Genomic DNA, 17,600 nt, shown 5'->3' on the forward strand with positions numbered 1-17,600 from the left:
GACCATCCACACAGCCCCAGCCTAAGTGGAATGGGGGTGGCTGACAGGAAGCAGGGGGTCCGACCATCCCATGGAGGGGCCTATGTCCACCCCATAACCCTCCAAGGGGAGAGGGGGGGATGGCTACTCCCTATACAAGGATCCAGGCACCGCTCCAGACAGAACCCCTCATCATCGAAATGCGGGGGCTGTCAGCCAGTCATAACGCTGTAACTCAGGCCGAGAACTGGTCGTATGCAACCTCGTGAGGGGTTTATCGTGCAGGCCAGCCCCCGTCCGGTGGGGCTATGTCAGGGTCAACCTAGCGGAGCCGAGGTCTGTGCGCGCTTGGTGGCCAGACTGGGATGACCACTGGATCTAGATTATCCAGCCCGTCGTCTAGTCCGGCAATTGATTGTAGATCTCACAGAAAGAAAAAAAAAGGAGAAAAAAAGAAATCTAAAAAAAAAAAAAAATCTATCTACATTAAAAAATATGCTGGACCAGAGATCCCAGCAAGGACCTAGGTCCTGACTAGCACCTAAAAAACTGAGTACCTATAGCAAAGATAGGGAGTATACCCCCCTGGGACTGCCCATAGGTGTAGCTAGACATTTTTTCTGCCTAGTGTCCTATTCCTGTAGGGGGCAGAATAACTCAATGGTTAAAAAAAATCAGGATCTGCGTCCGTCAAACAAAAGAGAAAAGGTTCTGGACTGGATGTTAGATAATGGCAGCTTTGGGCAAGCAAAAGAGAATTTTTTGTTTTTTTTCTTTATGCCGTGAAGATGGAAGAGGAGCATAGGGGGGAGTCTGCAGATGGGCTTCAACCACAAAGGCACAACTGTGCCATGCAATTCCAAATGTATTACTGGCAAGTTCTATGAGCTCCCCATTTCTGTTATTGTATGGGTGGCATTGCCCTCTGAAGAATGATCTATGCTGGATTGGTCTTCAAAAGGTGTTTGACAGATGGCGAGGAGACGTTAGATGACCTCCCCCATTGCTTTTTTGAAGCAGAACTTCAACTAAAAGTGTAAAAATGTAAATAAATCCTTGTGAGCAGCTATGGTAAATATACAGTGGGTACGGAAAGTATTCAGACCCCCTTAAATTTTTCACTCTTTGTTATATTGCAGCCATTTGCTAAAATCATTTAAGTTCATTCTTCTTCCTCATGAATGTACACATAGCACCCCATACTGACAGAAAAACACAGAATTGTTGACATTGTTGCAGATTTATTAAAAAAGAAAAACTGAAATATCACATGGTCCTAAGTATTCAGACCCTTTGCTCAGTATTTAGTAGAAGCCCCTTTTTGATCTAATACAGCCAGGAGTCTTTTTGGGAAAGATGCAACAAGTCTTTCACACCTGGATTTGGGGATCCTCTGCCATTCCTCCTTGCAGATCCTCTCCAGTTCTGTCAGGTTGGATGGTAAACGTTGGTGGACAGCCATTTTTAGGTCTCTCCAGAGATGCTCAATTGGGTTTAAGTCAGGGCTCTGGCTGGGCCATTCAAGAACAGTCACGGAGTTGTTGTGAAGCCACTCCTTCGTTATTTTAGCTGTGTGCTTAGGGTCATTGTCTTGTTGGAAGGTAAACCTTCGGCCCAGTCTGAGGTCCAGAGCACTCTGCAGAAGGTTTTTGTCCAGGATATCCCTGTACTTGGCCGCATTCATCTTTCCCTCGATTGCAACCAGTCGTCCTGTCCCTGCAGCTGAAAAACACCCCCACAGCATGATGCTGCCACCACCATGCTTCACTGTTGGGACTGTATTGGACAGGTGATGAGCAGTGCCTGGTTTTCTCCACACATACCGCTTAGAATTAAGGCCAAAAAGTTCTATTTTGGTCTCATCAGACCAGATAATCTTATTTCTCACCATCTTGGAGTCCTTCAGGTGTTTTTTTTTAGCAAACTCCATGCGGGCTTTCATGTGTCTTACACTGAGGAGAGGCTTCCGTCGGGCCACTCTGCCATAAAGCCCCGACTGGTGGAGGGCTGCAGTGATGGTTGACTTTCTACAACTTTCTCCCATCTCCTGACTGCATCTCTGGAGCTCAGCCACAGTGATCTTTGGGTTCTTCTTTACCTCGCTCACCAAGGCTCTTCTCCCCCGATAGCTCAGTTTGGCCGGACGGCCAGCTCTAGGAAGGGTTCTGGTCGTCCCAAACGTCTTCCATTTGAGGATTATGGAGGCCACTGTGCTCTTAGGAACCTTAAGTGCAGCAGAAATCTTTTTGTAACCTTGGCCAGATCTGTGCCTTGCCACAATTCTGTCTCTGAGCTCTTCAGGCAGTTCCTTTGACCTCATGATTCTCATTTGCTCTGACATGCATTGTGATCTGGAAGGTCTTATATAGACAGGTGTGTGGCTTTCCTAATCTAGTCCAATCAGTATAATCAAACTCAGCTGGACTCAAATGAAGGTGTAGAACCATCTCAAGGATGATCAGAAGAAATGGAAAGCACCTGAGTTAAATATATGAGTGTCACAGCAAAGGGTCTGAATACTTAGGACCATGTGATATTTCAGTTTTTCTTTTTTAATAAATCTGCAACAATGTCAACAATTCTGTGTTTTTCTGTCAGTATGGGGTGCTATGTGTACATTCATGAGGAAGAAGAATGAACTTAAATGATTTTAGCAAATGGCTGCAATATAACAAAGAGTGAAAAATTTAAGGGGGGTCTGAATACTTTCCGTACCCACTGTATATCCAAAAATGTCCAGTGAATTCCCAAAAGTATTGGGACACCTGTCTTTACACGCACATGAACTTTAATGGCATCCCAGTCTTAGTCTATAGGGTTCAATATTGAGTTGGCCCACCCTTTACAGCTATAACAGCTTCAACTCTTCTGGGAAGGCTGTCCACAAGGTTTAGGAGTGTCTATGGGAATGTTTGACCGTTCTTCCAGAAGCCCATTTGTGAGGTCAGGCACTGATGTTGGACGAGAAGATGACCTCTCTAATTCATCCCAAATGTGTTCTATCTGGTTGGAGGTCAGACCTCTGTGCAGGCCAGTCAAGTATGTATTCACAAACCATTTTAATTTGATATTTTATTTTCACCCATTTTTAATATAATTTAATTTCCCACTTCCCACTATTAATCTTGCACTTTTATAAGCTGTTTATATTAATGTTCAACATCACACTTCATATGCATTCACGGAAATTTTAATTTATTTTTAGCGCCTCATTTTTAGAATTATTTCATACACACTTACCACAAGGGGAGTGAATAGTGCAGGCAGCTTAACACAGTATTTCACATAGTAGCTCGCAGGAACGGCAATTATCATGTGCTATGTGAAATTATAAAGATTGATCCGTGCCGCACTTCACCATCAACATAAGATACATGGGGAAAAAAAAAAAAAAAAAAATGTGCAGATATCCCTAAAATACCCTAAATATTCTCTATATAGTAAAAAAAAAAAAAAAAAAAGAAATTTTCATATTTTTCGTTTTCATATCGAAGCATGCATGTTTTATGACCATATAGAGAATATTTTTAGATAGTTTAGGGATATCTGCACATTTTTTGGTTCCATGTATCTTAGAGGTTGATGGTGAAGCTCGGCATGGATCGATCATAATAATTTAATCCAAAAGGGAAAGTTCCACTTTTCTCCCCCCCCCCTCCTATAATTGGAATGTCTTATTTGGGGAGTGAGGATACCAGATTTTGACAGGTACCATGTACCAGGCAGCTCCCACATCCGGTCAGATGGAAGTTTGGCCATTTCCCCCCCACAGCCTCTTGGGACACAGTACAGGTACCAGGAGACTGCGGGACCACTGACTGGGTGCAGCGCGGCTCAAATATGTGCAGTGGGTAGCCAGCTGTGAAGCTTCAATGAGTCATAGTCAGCTGCCCACGGTTAAGATGCCGACACCTGGACCTGAAGACCGGCAAAGAGCCATGTTGGGTGAGGACATGGCTGGATCTTGGGATAGGCAAGTGTGTGTTTTTTTAAAAGTCAGCAGCTAAAGGATTTGTAGCTGCTGACAAATATTTTTGTTTACCGGGTAAAGAAGCACAGCACCATGCCATATCTGAGTGCATTGCACGTGATTGCAGTCCCCACTTAGGAGAATGGATTGCATGCAGCAAGCGCCACCTGCCCGAGGAGTGCGAACAAGGGATAATTATGCAATGTGTGCACCCCTTCCTGCTGCCTTTGTAGCGCGCGCACGTGTGTGTGTGTGTGTGTGTGTGTGTGTGTGTGTTTTCACTGCCCCTCCCAACCACAAGTGTAGACATCGTATTTGTCAGATCATAAAAACAACAAGATAATATCTATTAGATGCATGGCAAAACAGGTATATAATCAACATGAAAGTTGTATAAAGTCTTCCAATAATGAGCTCTGTTGATTTACCTTGTACACAGTTGATAATAAATCTACTAGTCTGGGCAAGAATTTGGGTATGGCCTATCGTCTAGCTGGGAAACCTGAATGATCCCTTTTCATAGAAGGTAATGTGTTGCACCCATTTCCTTGCAACTCAAACTTAGATTGCAATCCTGTTTCAAGAGACTCACTGACAGATACAGAAAGACTTCTGTAGCTATACATGCAGGCATGATAGATTAGATAGAATGGATAGAATAGAATAGATAGAATAGATAGGCTAGAATAGAATAGATAGGCTAGAATAGAATAGATAGGCTAGAATAGAATAGATAGGCTAGGCTAGAATAGATAGGCTAGGCTAGAATAGATAGGCTAGGCTAGAATAGATAGGCTAGGCTAGAATAGATAGGCTAGGCTAGAATAGATAGGCTAGGCTAGAATAGATAGGCTAGGCTAGAATAGATAGGCTAGAATAGAATAGATAGGCTAGAATAGACAGGCTAGAATAGACAGGCTAGAATAGACAGGCTAGAATAGACAGGCTAGAATAGACAGGCTAGAATAGACAGGCTAGAATAGATAGGCTAGAATAGATAGGCTAGAATAGATAGACAGACAGACAGACATACACACTCTTTCTGCAAGTGTGGGTCAAGTCCCAGGCCAAGAAAATAACAGAGCAGCAGGAGGTGAAAACAGATCAGATACAAGTCAGCAATACTTACAGCCCACATAATGTACATAGAACTCCTCTCGCCCTTCCTGTTCATTCAGCCGGGATTGGATGACCTCTGCGGAATCTGAGGAGAAGACACACCAGTCAGACATGGGGAAGACAATGCATTGTGCAGCAGATCGGTGGTATGGTGACACTTACGCCAAGTGTTATCCGCTCTCCGGCACAGGTAAGTCTCCCCGATCTCTACGGTCACCTCTTGATCTCTTCCCCCTCCGGCTGAGGCACCGGTGTCCCCTCTGGACAGAACGTCATAGTCTTCCTCCTCTTTAACACTTTCTTGCTCCAGCCCATCCTCTTGGGAGGGGAGGGAGTCATGTTGATTCTCACCGACCGCCATGGTCTCTAACTTGTGTTCTTCAGGAATGGAATTGTCCATAGCTCCACCAGGACCTGAGGAAATAGGACTATGAGCTACTTGGATGCAAGTTCACGTTCTTTGCCCTAAGCTGAGGTATTAGCCCCTCAACTACCTCCAGACCAGGCCTTTTCTGGCACATGTAACAATCAGTATTTTTTGCTAGAAAATTACTTAAAACCCCCAAACATTATATATTTTTATAGCAGAGGCCCTAGAGAATGAAGTGGTGGGTTTTGCAAATTTTTAGGTCTCACAGTATTTGTGCAGCGGTTTTTCAAATTCAATTTTTTTGTGAAAAAAAATACACACCTTTTAAAATTTTAATGCAAAAAAAAAAAAAAAATACATAACCCAATTTTTTTGTAAAATATAAAAAGATGATGTTACGCCGAATAAATAGATAACCAAACATGTCACGCTTTAAAACTGCACACACCCGTGAAACTGTGACAAACTACGTACATTTTACTATCAATAGGCGATGCTTTAAAAGTCTTTACAGGTTACCCCACTTCAGATTTACAGCAGGTCTAGGGCTACATATACTGCCCATGATCTGATGTTTGTGGTGATACTTAACATGTGTGGGACGTTTGTTTGTATGCGTGCGGGACAGACACGCAAGAGCATGGGGGAACAGGGGCACTTTAATTTTCTTTTTTTTTCTTTTATTTATAATTTTTAGTTTATTTTATTTTTACACTTGCTTTAATTTTTTTTCTTAGGTTGATTACTTTTATTGCGGTCACAAGGAATCATCAACAAAAAGTACCTGTTAGCAAAATTTTAGAAACCTGAAAAAAAAAATGTTTTTTCTTTCAAAATTTTCTGTCTTTTTTGTTTGTTTAGCAAAAAAAATAAAAATAAAAAAAATATTAGGCCTCTTTCACACGGCCGCTCCATATGTCAATATATCCCCCCATCTGTTTGTGGGTGATATACGGACATAATTCATGTCAATGGGATCGCGGATGTCAGTGGATGACCATCCGCTGACATCCGATTTGCGTCCTGAAAGATTGTATTAACATGCCTTATTATATTTCATATATATTTCAGCTTATGCTCATTCTATGATGGAATGTGGGCCCTTGCATTTACATAGTAACAAGCCAGACTGACACTCATTCATACAACCCTGGACATCAGACAGCTGTATTTTGCATTTAGACGAAATGTTAAACACCTTTCCATTCATTCATTTGGACACTTGACAAAGTTAAGTCTGCGCATAGAGATTACTGACACCACCTAAACACATTTGACAATTGCTTACATTAACACATGACAACTGAACACAGACAGAGCGACTAGTCCCACAAAACACAGATTCAGATACAAGAACACCTCATATTGACACAGATACATAGGGAAACAAAAGCCTTTCATGTACTGTTTCTGTGAGACATGTTCCATTGTCAAATTGACTGAGAAATTGTAAACCAGTTTAAAGCAGTTTTTTCCCGCTCAAACTTGCCTTAAAGAGGTTGTAAACCCTCTTGTATAACTTTTACCTATAGGTAAGCCTATATTAAGGCTTACCTATAGGTGCTAGAAATATCTCCCAAACTTGCACCGTTTAGGAGATATTTACAGCGCAAACTGCCGATGACGTCATCGGCGCAGGCGCTCTGAGGGAACGGCCACCCGTGCCGTTCCTTCAGAGCTCAGTGCCGTGAACGGCGGCTCCCGCGCGCATGCGCGGGAGTGATGTAATCGCGCCTCCGGCCAATCAGATGGCCGCAGGACGCGAACCCGGAAGCGGGACGGCAGGACATGTCGCCGTCCTGTCGCTGAGGTGGCGGCACGGCGGGGGCTTCGTTTTAAGGTAAGTACTACATAATGAGCTAGTATGCGATGCATACTAGCTCATTATGCCTTTCTCTTTACAGGGCTTTTTTTTTCTTGTTTTTTTTTTTGACTTTACTTCCTCTTTAAATACAAGCTAAACTTGCAATAAAATCAGTTGTGTCTGCGCTAAGTTTGAGTGCTATGTGTCGTCACAATTCCTGGCCGGATGAGGGAAAATTCACTATCTAGGGGGGGTTAGCAACTGAAGGGCCGTATATCATCGTGAAATTATAAATAGAAGAAGAATTTCTAAAAATTTTTTATTGTATCATCGTGAAATCGCCTCCTGACGAGATTTGAGCTAACACGTCCTTTCAGTTCTGTTCCGTTTTTTGGAATGGAACAGAACCCTGTTTTTCTTCCGTTTAAAAAACGGAACGGATGCAAAATCGGATGTCAGCGGTGTCATCCGCTGACATCAGCAATCCCCATAGACATACATTATGTCCGTATATCATCCGCAAGTGGATGGGATGATATGCGGACATACGGAGCGGATGACACAAGTGTCATCCGTGTCAGTGAAAAAAAAAAAAGTGCCGCAGTGGAAGAAAAAAAATCGGAGCGGCCGTGTGAAAGAGGCCTTAGAGAAAAAAAAAAAAAAAAAAAAAAAAAAAAAAAGGAGGTGATCAAAAACCACCAGTTGGGCTATGTCGTGGTCGACCTAGCGCAGAGCTGAGGTCTGCAGGCGCTCGCTCGCCAAACTGGGGTGACCACTGGATCTGGATTATCCAGCCCGTCCCCCAGTCTGGCAGTTAACTGTAGATCTCACAGGAAAAGAAAAAAAAAAAAACAACAACAGGAGAAAAAAAATATATCAAAAAAGAAAAAAAAATTTGCCAGGACCAGAGATCCCAGCAAGGAACTAGGTCCTTACTCCTGACTAGACAGAAAAAAAATGGAGTACCTATAGCAGAGACAGCGAGTATGCCAAATACTAAATCTGGAGGATCAGGGAGAAAGCCAAACAATGATCTATTTCATGGGGTCAACTATGGTAGCCTTCATGTTTTTCCCAGGACAGGATTTCATTAACAATAATGCCTCGTACACACGCAACGATTGTTGGCCGTGAATTTTCGGCCAACGTCCGATTTTCGGCTTGTTAGTATGATGCTTCCGACAACCGACTCCGACTTTTCGGCCGAACAAAATCTGGTGTGCATGCTATAAAATTTTTGTTGACCGTCACCAGAACGGCCGATTTTCCGTCAGTCAGTACAGATTTTGGCAGACAAAAATCAGATGAGCAAGACTGGGCATGCTCAGAGAAGAAAAAACACACGGAAAGTAAACCATCACATGACATCACTTCTGAAGTTGGTTGTTGTTGGCCGAGAAAATTTGTGTGCAGTCTAGAGCACATTTCAACCAACACAACAACACTGGACAAAAGACGGCCGATAATCGTTGCGTGTGTACGAGGCTTAAGTTGTTAAAAATAAAGAGAATTTTGTTGGATGATACTGTAGGTTTCTACTCTTCAATAGTATCAATAAAACAGGCGATGGCAAATTCCATGTAACACGCAATCAGCGCCCTGTAGACTATTTCAAAGAATTCTGATTAGACAAACAAAATCAGAAAAGCCGGGAAGACTTCCAATTCCCATAGAAAGAACAGACTAATATTTACTTAAAAAACACAGACTTAACAACTGTACAAGGATGTTGGGATAGCAGACTATAACAAGCTAATCTAGATCACACTGAGGAGTGTGGGAAGAGAAACGCACGCCATCAACACACACAATATGTACACGACACACGCTACCGGGAGATCCCTGCTAATTACCGACCAAAATCACCTAACAGTACACAGCTTGTAAACACTAAGAAATCGTCAGAGCCTAGGAACCGACTGAAAACATGGCATGTCAGTCTAAACCTGGACTCTAGACACACCTACTGTACTATCCTACCCTCGCTGCCCCACCTTTCTTCCATTGGTGTCCCTTCTCCCGTCATCCTTCGTAGGGCTAAGGTTCTCACTCTTCTTCTCTTGGATAGGTGAGCTGAGAAGTGCTACAGCAAGACCCCCTCCTCCTCCCATCAGGCCTTCACTCTTGCTCCTCCGGCCCTCACCCCCCCCCCCCTCGGGGCGTCAATCTCACTCCTCCTCCCCTCCTCGGGATGTTGTACTCCTCAGCCCCCCCCCCTCCCGGACGTCACTCTCTCCTCCCCCCCCATCTGCCCAATCAGGACATCTCTCTCACTTGCCCCCCCTCCCCCCCCAGAAATGGTAATTCAATAATCAGAGAATACACAGCAGCTGCAGGCATCATCCCAATATTGCTTTTATCAGCCAGCGATTCTTTTTTGAGTAAAAGCCATCCTAGCAGCTAATTAGCCACTGAATTGCTTTTACATGGTGGTGGGTGGGGACGTCCGCACAGGACAGCCCGGAGAGGTGCCTGTGGGTGTCGGGAGGGAGACATCTCCTAAGCGATTGGGGAGCCCGGGGTCCAATCTGGCGGTGCCACCAGGTTATCCTAGAGCTGGCCGTGGACCAGACAATCCCTTGCCATCTCTATGGTTCAGGGAGGCCAGAAGGGACATCATGATGTCGCTGATGGTTCTGCCAGATGTAAACACTGCCATTTTTTTATTCTGGAAAGCATGAGATCAATGGGGGTTTTTTTTTATCCTATGGTTTCTAGGGAATAAAATCTGGGGTCTTATAGACCCCAGATTAGGGATCGACCGATAAAGTTTTTTCATTGCCGATACCGATATTTTGGTCAATGCATATCGGTATATTTAAAAAAAAAAACATTTTTTTTTTACTTGACAGGTACTCTTGTGGAGGGATCTGGGGGTCAGAAAGACCCCAAACCCCTCCTCTGCACTTAAAAGCATTCAAAACGCCAAGTTTGGCTGTTTTGAATGCGGTCATTTTTTTTAATCTGGCGCCAGTACCCGGAAGTGAGGTCATGACATCACTTCTGGGTTTTTGCATGGAGACCCGATCAGAGCCGAATGCGGCTTTGATCGGGTCTTCGGTGGCTGGGCAGGCTGGTTGGACAGGAGACCCGGGCGAGCCACGGAAGGTGGCGTGAGGGGGGGGGGGGGGGGGGGACGTCTCCTCCCGCTCCTTGTAATGACAGCCAAGCGGCTTCTCAGCCGCATCGGTTGTCATTACAAGACAGCCGACCGTCGGCTATGGACACCGGTACTGGGGTGATTCCTCTAGCTGCAGGCATCACTCCGGTACAGCGCTTTCCCGAAATATCGATAATATTCCCCGATATATCGGGGGAAAGTGCATATCGGCCCTCAAAATATCTCAGCTTTGCCGATAATCGGTCGATCCCTACCCCAGATGTCTCCATAAAGGAAGACCTGTTGTGCCTTATTTATATTACAAGAGATGTTTACATTTCCTGTGATACGATTAAAAGTGATAAAAAAAAATTAAAATAGGACAGCGTAAAAAAAAAAAAAAAAAAAAGGTTTTGCACGCAGAAGTGAAGGCATATGTAGGCCGCAACCACATACGGTATCTCACAAAAGAGAGTACACCTCACATTTTTGTAAATATTTTATTCTATCTTTTCATGTGACAACACTGAAGAAATGACACTTTGTTACAATGTAAAGTAGTGAGTGTACAGCTTGTATAAGGCTCCTTTCACACGGCCGCTCCGTGTGAGAGCTCCGCTGTGGGACTTTTTTTTTTTTTTTCCACGGAGCGGATGACATTTCTGTCATCCGCTCTGTGTGCCCGCATATCATCCCATCCGTTTGCGGATGATATGCGGACATAATGTAAGTATATGGGCACTGCGGATGACACCGCTGACATCCGATTTTCCTTCTTTTCCGTTTTTTTACACGGAAGGAAAAATGGGATTCTGTTCCATTCGTAAAAACGGAACAGAACTGACAGGACGAAAATCGGGTGTCAGCGGATGGTATTCCGCTGACACCCGCAGTGCCATTCACTTACATTATGTCCGCAAATCATCCGCAAACGGATTGGATGATTTGCGGACACACGGAGCGGCCGTGTGAAAGGACCCTAACAGTGTAAATTAGCTGTCCCCTCAAAATAACTCAACACACAGCCATTAATGTCTAAACCGCTGGCAACAAAAGTGAGTACACCCCTGAGTAAAAATTTTCAAATTGGGACCAAAGTGTCAATATTTTGTGTGGCCACCATTCATTTTTCTGACCAAACCCTCACAGGTTGCCACTAAAAGTCCTCCTCCATGATGACATCACTGAGCTGGTGGATGTTAGAGACCTTGCGCTCCTCCACCTTCCATTTGAGGATGCCCCACAGACGCTCAGTAGGGTTTAGGTCTGGAGACATGCTTTGCCAGTCCATCGCCTTTACCCTCAGCTTCTTTAGCAAGGCAGTGGTCATCTTGGAGGTGTGTTTAAGGGCCCTTATGCTGGAATGCTGCCCAGTCTCCGAAGGGAGGGGATCATGCTCTGCTTCAGTATGTCACAGTACATGTTGGCATTCATGGTTCCCTCAATGAACTGTAGCTCCCCAGTGCCGGCAGCACTCCTGCAGCCCCAGACCACGACACTCCCACCACCATGCTTGGCTGTAGGGCAAGACACACTTGTCTTTGTACTCCTCACCTGGTTGCCACCACACACGTTTTGACACCATCTGAATCAAATACGTTTATCTTGGTCTACTCTAATCAGACCACAGGACACGGTTGCAAAAATCCATGTCCTTCGTCTGCTTGTCTTCAGCAAACTGTTTGCAGGCTTTCTTGTGCATCATCTATAGAAGTGGCTTCCTTCTGGGACGACAGCCATGAAGACCAATTTGATTCAGTGGGCAGTATTATCGCAAAAGTTATAGCGAGAGAGATAATTCTAGCTCTAAACCTACTCTATAAAGCCCCATATACAGCCCGAATGTCGAAAAAGATCAGCTGGTATATAAAAAAAGAAAAAAAAAAAAGAAATGGCCGACATTCAGCCCTTGTGTATGCCACCTTTTTGGACAGAAGCTGGCCTCTGTTGGACGAGCCAGCAGCCGACCGACTCCCGATGAGCGTTCTTAACCAATGGCTGAGAGCGCTGATCTGAGTTATCAGGTGGAGGGACGGAGTAATCTGGTGGAGGGACGCGTCCTCCTGTCAGAAAACAACAGCTCAGAGGGGGAGCTGCCATGCTTTTTTTTTATGCATGGTGTGTACCAGACTAGTAACCTGTAAACATTTTAAAGCATCTCCCATAGAGATTTGTAAAGAAGTTGTAAAGGCAGAAGGTTTTACATTTAGATTCTACGCATTAAGACCAAAAGCCGCGAAGGGTGCATGCGCGAAGCGAACTGGAATGGCAGCATTCTAGCTTAGCTCCGCACACCCGGACGATACTTCCTCTTACCCCGCGAGCTACACAATAGCTTCAGTCTCCTCGGGTCAGGGCCCGGATCGGAGCACATCCAAGTGCTATGGGGCAGATCGAGAAAACAAAGCCCGGACCATGGCAGATCTGAAGGCTCAGCGGCGCACTACTTCCAAGATGGCGCAGAGCCGGCCGCAGGACAAGACCACTGAGTGACTCTTGCGGGTTCCCTAGCAGCCTACAGCAATTTTCCTCAGCATTCTAGTGTCAACCAGCTGCTCCTGACCCTGGATAGCTAGACAAGATCCACGATATAGTGAGAGAGGAGCTGACTGTCATAGCCAAGAGACTAGCCACTGAACTTAAAAGAAATATTGAAGATCTAGGCCACTGCCCTAATGAAGGCGAGAATGTAAGAGGCCACCATGGTCCTAGATGCACATGAAACAGATTCAGAAGACATGCAAGATGAGATTGCACTGTTAAGATCTCAACCATAATCTCCCAGAGGTGTTCTATTGGATTTAGATCAGGCGAGCGCGGGGCCATTCAATGGTATCAATTCCTTCATCCTCTAGGAACTGGCTGAATACTCTCACCACATAAGGCCGGGCATTGTCGTGCACCAGGAGGAACCCAGGACCCACTGCACCAGCGTAGGGGTCTGATGATGGGTCCAAGGATTTCATCCCGATTCCTAATGGCAGTCAGGGTGTCTTTGTCTCGTCTGTAGAGGTCTGTGCGTCCTTCCATGGATATCCCTACCCAGACCATCCCTGACCCGCCACCAAACCGGTCATGCTGAACGATGTTACAGGCAGCATAACATTCTCCGCGGCTTCTCCAGACCCTTTCACATCTGTCACATGTGCTCAGGGGGAACCTGCTCCTATCTGTGAAAAGCACAGGGCGCCAGTGGTGGACCTGCCAATTCTGGTGTTCAATGGCAAATGCCAATCAAGCTCCGTGGTACCGAGCAGTGAGCACAGGGCCAATTAGAGGGTGTCGGACCCTCAGGCCACCCTCATGAAGTCTGTTTCTAAAATGTTTTGTCAGAGACAGTCACACCAGTGGCCTGCTGGAGGTAATTGTGTAGGGCTCTGGCAGTGCTCATCCTGTTCCTCCTTGCACAAAGGAGCAGATACCGGCCCTGCTGATGAGTTAAGGACCTTCTACGGCCCTGTCCAGCTCTCCTAGAGTAACTGCCCGTCTCCTGGAATCTCCTACATGTTCTTGAGACTGTGCTGGGAGACACAGCAAACCTTCTGGCCATGGCAAATATTGATGTGCCATCCTGGAGGAGTTGGACTGCCTGTGCAACCTCTATAGGGTCCAGGTATGGCCTCATGCTACCAGTAGTGACACTGACCCTAGCCAAATGCAAAACTAGTGAGAAATAGTCAGAAAAGAGGAGTAGGGGGAGAAAAAAAAAAAAAAAAAGGTCAGTGGCCTCCACCTGAAACCATTCCTGTTTTGGAGGTTGCCTCATTGTTGTCCATCTAGTGCAGCTAATAACTGAATTAACACCAAAGCAACAGAAACTGATTAACCCACTCTGCTACTTAACTGACCAGATCAGTATCCCAGGAGTTTAATTTCCCTGATGCTATACTCCTTTAATTTTCTGAGCAGTGTGTGTGTGTATATATATATATATATATATACACACATAAACAAGAAAAAAAGTTGGGGGAGCAAACCCTGAACATGTATTTCTAAAGCTGGTGCAGCTATGAACCAAGCGACATGCATATTAAAAAAAGAATAGCGCACACATTCAAAATAAATGACTATCAAATATGGAGACAATCCATAAATAAAAATGGGGGTTTAGTCCCACCATATGGCCATATCGTGCTCAAGCCCACTACTGCGTCAAAGTACCCCATTATCAGTGGGTCCTACACTATCCATAAAAAAGGATGAATCCAGCCTCTCTAACCCTTGGAGACACCAGCTTTAGAAATACATGTTCAGGGTTTGCGCCCCCAACTTTTTGCTTGTTTATTATGTATTCGGTCTGACCAGACTTCTGAGGTTGAGCACCCCACCCCCCACACACACCTGTACTCTATCAGTGTCCACTATCAAGTAAATACAGAAGGAGTCTCTTGTAGTGCATTAGCACATCTATCCCAGCAAGGAGTGTTGTCTCCAAGGGTTAGAGAGGCTGGATTCATCCTTTTTTATGGATAGTGTAGGACCCACTGAAAATGGGGTACTTTGACGCAGTGATGGGCTTGAGCACGATATGGCCATATGGTGGGACTAAATCCCCATTTTTATTTATGGATTGTCTCCATATTTGATAGTCATTTATTTTGCATGTGTGCGCTATTCTTTTTTTAATACAGTAATCCCCCGCTCCATCGCAGTTCAGTTTTTGCAGTCCCGATAATTTGCGTTTTTTTTTTTTGTAATGTTATTTTACTATATAAATCATTAAAAATGAAATATTTTTGTGTTTTCCATAGCTCTTGCTATGTCTCTTAGTATCTTTTGTGTGTTTAAATGAGTTTCTATTGTTTTTAAAAGTGAGTTTAAAGACCTTAAAATGCTTTTACACGTACAGTGACAGTAAACAAAAAATGCCTACAATGCATTTTAATAGGGTTTTTCTATTTCGCGGAATTTCACTTTTCGCGGCTGGGTCCGGAACGTAACCCCGCAATGGAGGGGGGTTTACTGTGTATATATATATATATATATATATATATATATATTCATTTTTTTTTTTTTTTTTTTTTTTATTATTATTATTATTATATTTGGGGGGTCTGAGTAATTTTCCAACAAAAAAATGATTTTTACAAATATAGGGGAGATATGGCAGAATTGGCCTGGGCGGGAAGTACCCGCTTCAGGTTTTTATTCACAGCAACAAAATCAGGGAACGTACGAAGAATCCTGATGAGATCAGCGTACGGAGAGGGGTGAGGGGACGCCGGGCCGCGTACGGAGAGGGGACGCCGGGCCGCGTACGGAGAGGGGTGAGGGGACGCCGGCCCGCGTAGGGAAGGGGTGAGGGGACGCCGGCCCGCATACGGAGAGGGGACGTACGGAAGGGGCGAGGGGACGCCGGCCCGCGTACGGAGAGGGGTGAGGGGACGTACGGAAGGGGCGAGGGGACGCCTCCCCGCATACGGAGAGGGGTGAGGGGACGCCGGCCCTTGTACGGAGAGGGGTGAGGGGACGCCGGGCCGCGTACGGAGAGGGGACGCCGGGCCGCGTACGGAGAGGGGTGAGGGGACGCCGGCCCGCGTAGGGAAGGGGTGAGGGGACGCCGGCCCGCATACGGAGAGGGGACGTACGGAAGGGGCGAGGGGACGCCGGCCCGCGTACGGAGAGGGGTGAGGGGACGTACGGAAGGGGCGAGGGGACGCCTCCCCGCATACGGAGAGGGGTGAGGGGACGCCGGCCCTTGTACGGAGAGGGGTGAGGGGACGCCGGGCCGCGTACGGAGAGGGGACGCCGGGCCGCGTACGGAGAGGGGTGAGGGGACGCCGGCCCGCGTAGGGAAGGGGTGAGGGGACGCCGGCCCGCATACGGAGAGGGGACGTACGGAAGGGGCGAGGGGACGCCGGCCCGCGTACGGAGAGGGGTGAGGGGACGTACGGAAGGGGCGAGGGGACGCCTCCCCGCATACGGAGAGGGGTGAGGGGACGCCGGCCCTTGTACGGAGAGGGGTGAGGGGACGCCGGCCTGCATACGGAGAGGGGTGAGGGGACGTACGGAAGGGGCGAGGGGACGCCGGCCCGCATACGGAGAGGGGTGAGGGGACGCCGGCCCGCGTAGGGAGAGGGGTGAGGGGACGCCGGCCAGCGTACGGAGAGGGGTGAGGGGACGCCGGCCCGCGTAGGGAGAGGGGCGAGGGGACGCCGGCACGCGCACGGAGAGGAGCGAGGGGACGCCGGCACGCGCACGGAGAGGAGCGAGGGGACGCCGGCACGCGCACGGAGAGGGGCGAGGGGACGCCGGCACGCGCACGGAGAGGGGCGAGGGGACGCCGGCACGCGCACGGAGAGGGGCGAGGGGACGCCGGCACGCGCACGGAGAGGGGCGAGGGGACGCCGGCACGCGCACGGAGAGGGGCGAGGGGACGCCGGCCCGCGCACGGAGAGGGGCGAGGGGACGCCGGCCCGCGTACGGAGAGGGGCGAGGGGACGCCGGCCCGCGTACGGAGAGGGGCGAGGGGACGCCGGCCCGCGCACGGAGAGGGGCGAGGGGACGCCGGCCCGCGTACGGAGAGGGGCGAGGGGACGCCGGCCCGCGTACGGAGAGGGGCGAGGGGACGCCGGCCCGCGTACGGAGAGGGGCGAGGGGACGCCGGCCCGCGTACGGAAGGGGTGAGGGGACGTACGGAGAGGGGCGAGGGGACGCCGGCCCGCGTACGGAGAGGGGCGAGGGGACGCCGGCCCGCGTACGGAAGGGGCGAGGGGACGCCGGCCCGCGTACGGAAGGGGCGAGGGGACGTACGGAAGGGGCGAGGGGACGCCGGCCCGCGTACGGAGAGGGGCGAGGGGACGCCGGCCCGCGTACGGAGAGGGGCGAGGGGACGTACGGAAGGGGCGAGGGGACGCTGGCCCGCGTACAGAAGGGTGAGGGGGCTCAAATCCGTCTATAGGGGGATGAGGGGACACAAGAGGGTTATCTGGGCTCTGTAGTTCCTGTCAGCACACTCTCCTCCCTCACCATAACAATCCATCCCAGACCTCACCGTGCCAATCACATGACCGGCTCCTCTGACGTCACCCCGTCGTCACGGAAAGGAAAGCGGGACCCCGCCAACTCCTACGGACGCTCTGACCACCCGCCAACTCGAATTCGGCGCTTTCCAAAGCCGAAACCGTCACCTCAGAGTAGGCCGCTACCAACAATCGGAAATACGTCACCGACTACGTGAAAAGCCCGGTGGCCATATTTAGTACGGGCAAGCATACGAAGCAGTGGTAGGTGCAGCTCCGCCCACTCATTGTAGGAA

The 17,600-nt window shown here is 47.8% G+C and overlaps 1 protein-coding gene across 1 annotated transcript in view; it reads right to left on the reverse strand.

Moving 5' to 3' along the window:
• KAT8 (lysine acetyltransferase 8) overlaps nt 1-17,437 on the reverse strand; it is a 41,704-nt gene extending 24,267 nt beyond the window's left edge. Inside the window, exons 1-3 of the mRNA XM_082261975.1 lie at nt 17,337-17,437; nt 5,231-5,482; nt 5,079-5,153 (exon numbers count right to left, since the gene is read on the reverse strand). Coding sequence (XP_082118101.1) covers nt 5,079-5,153; nt 5,231-5,468 — 313 coding nt within the window. The 5' untranslated portion in view covers nt 5,469-5,482; nt 17,337-17,437. The remainder of the gene's footprint in view (nt 1-5,078; nt 5,154-5,230; nt 5,483-17,336) is intronic.
• Nucleotides 17,438-17,600: the final 163 nt, after the last annotated feature.

The sequence above is a fragment of the Pelophylax lessonae genome, assembly GCF_965119305.1.
Source record: "Pelophylax lessonae genome assembly, chromosome: 6".
NCBI classification, from domain to species: domain Eukaryota; kingdom Metazoa; phylum Chordata; class Amphibia; order Anura; family Ranidae; genus Pelophylax; species Pelophylax lessonae.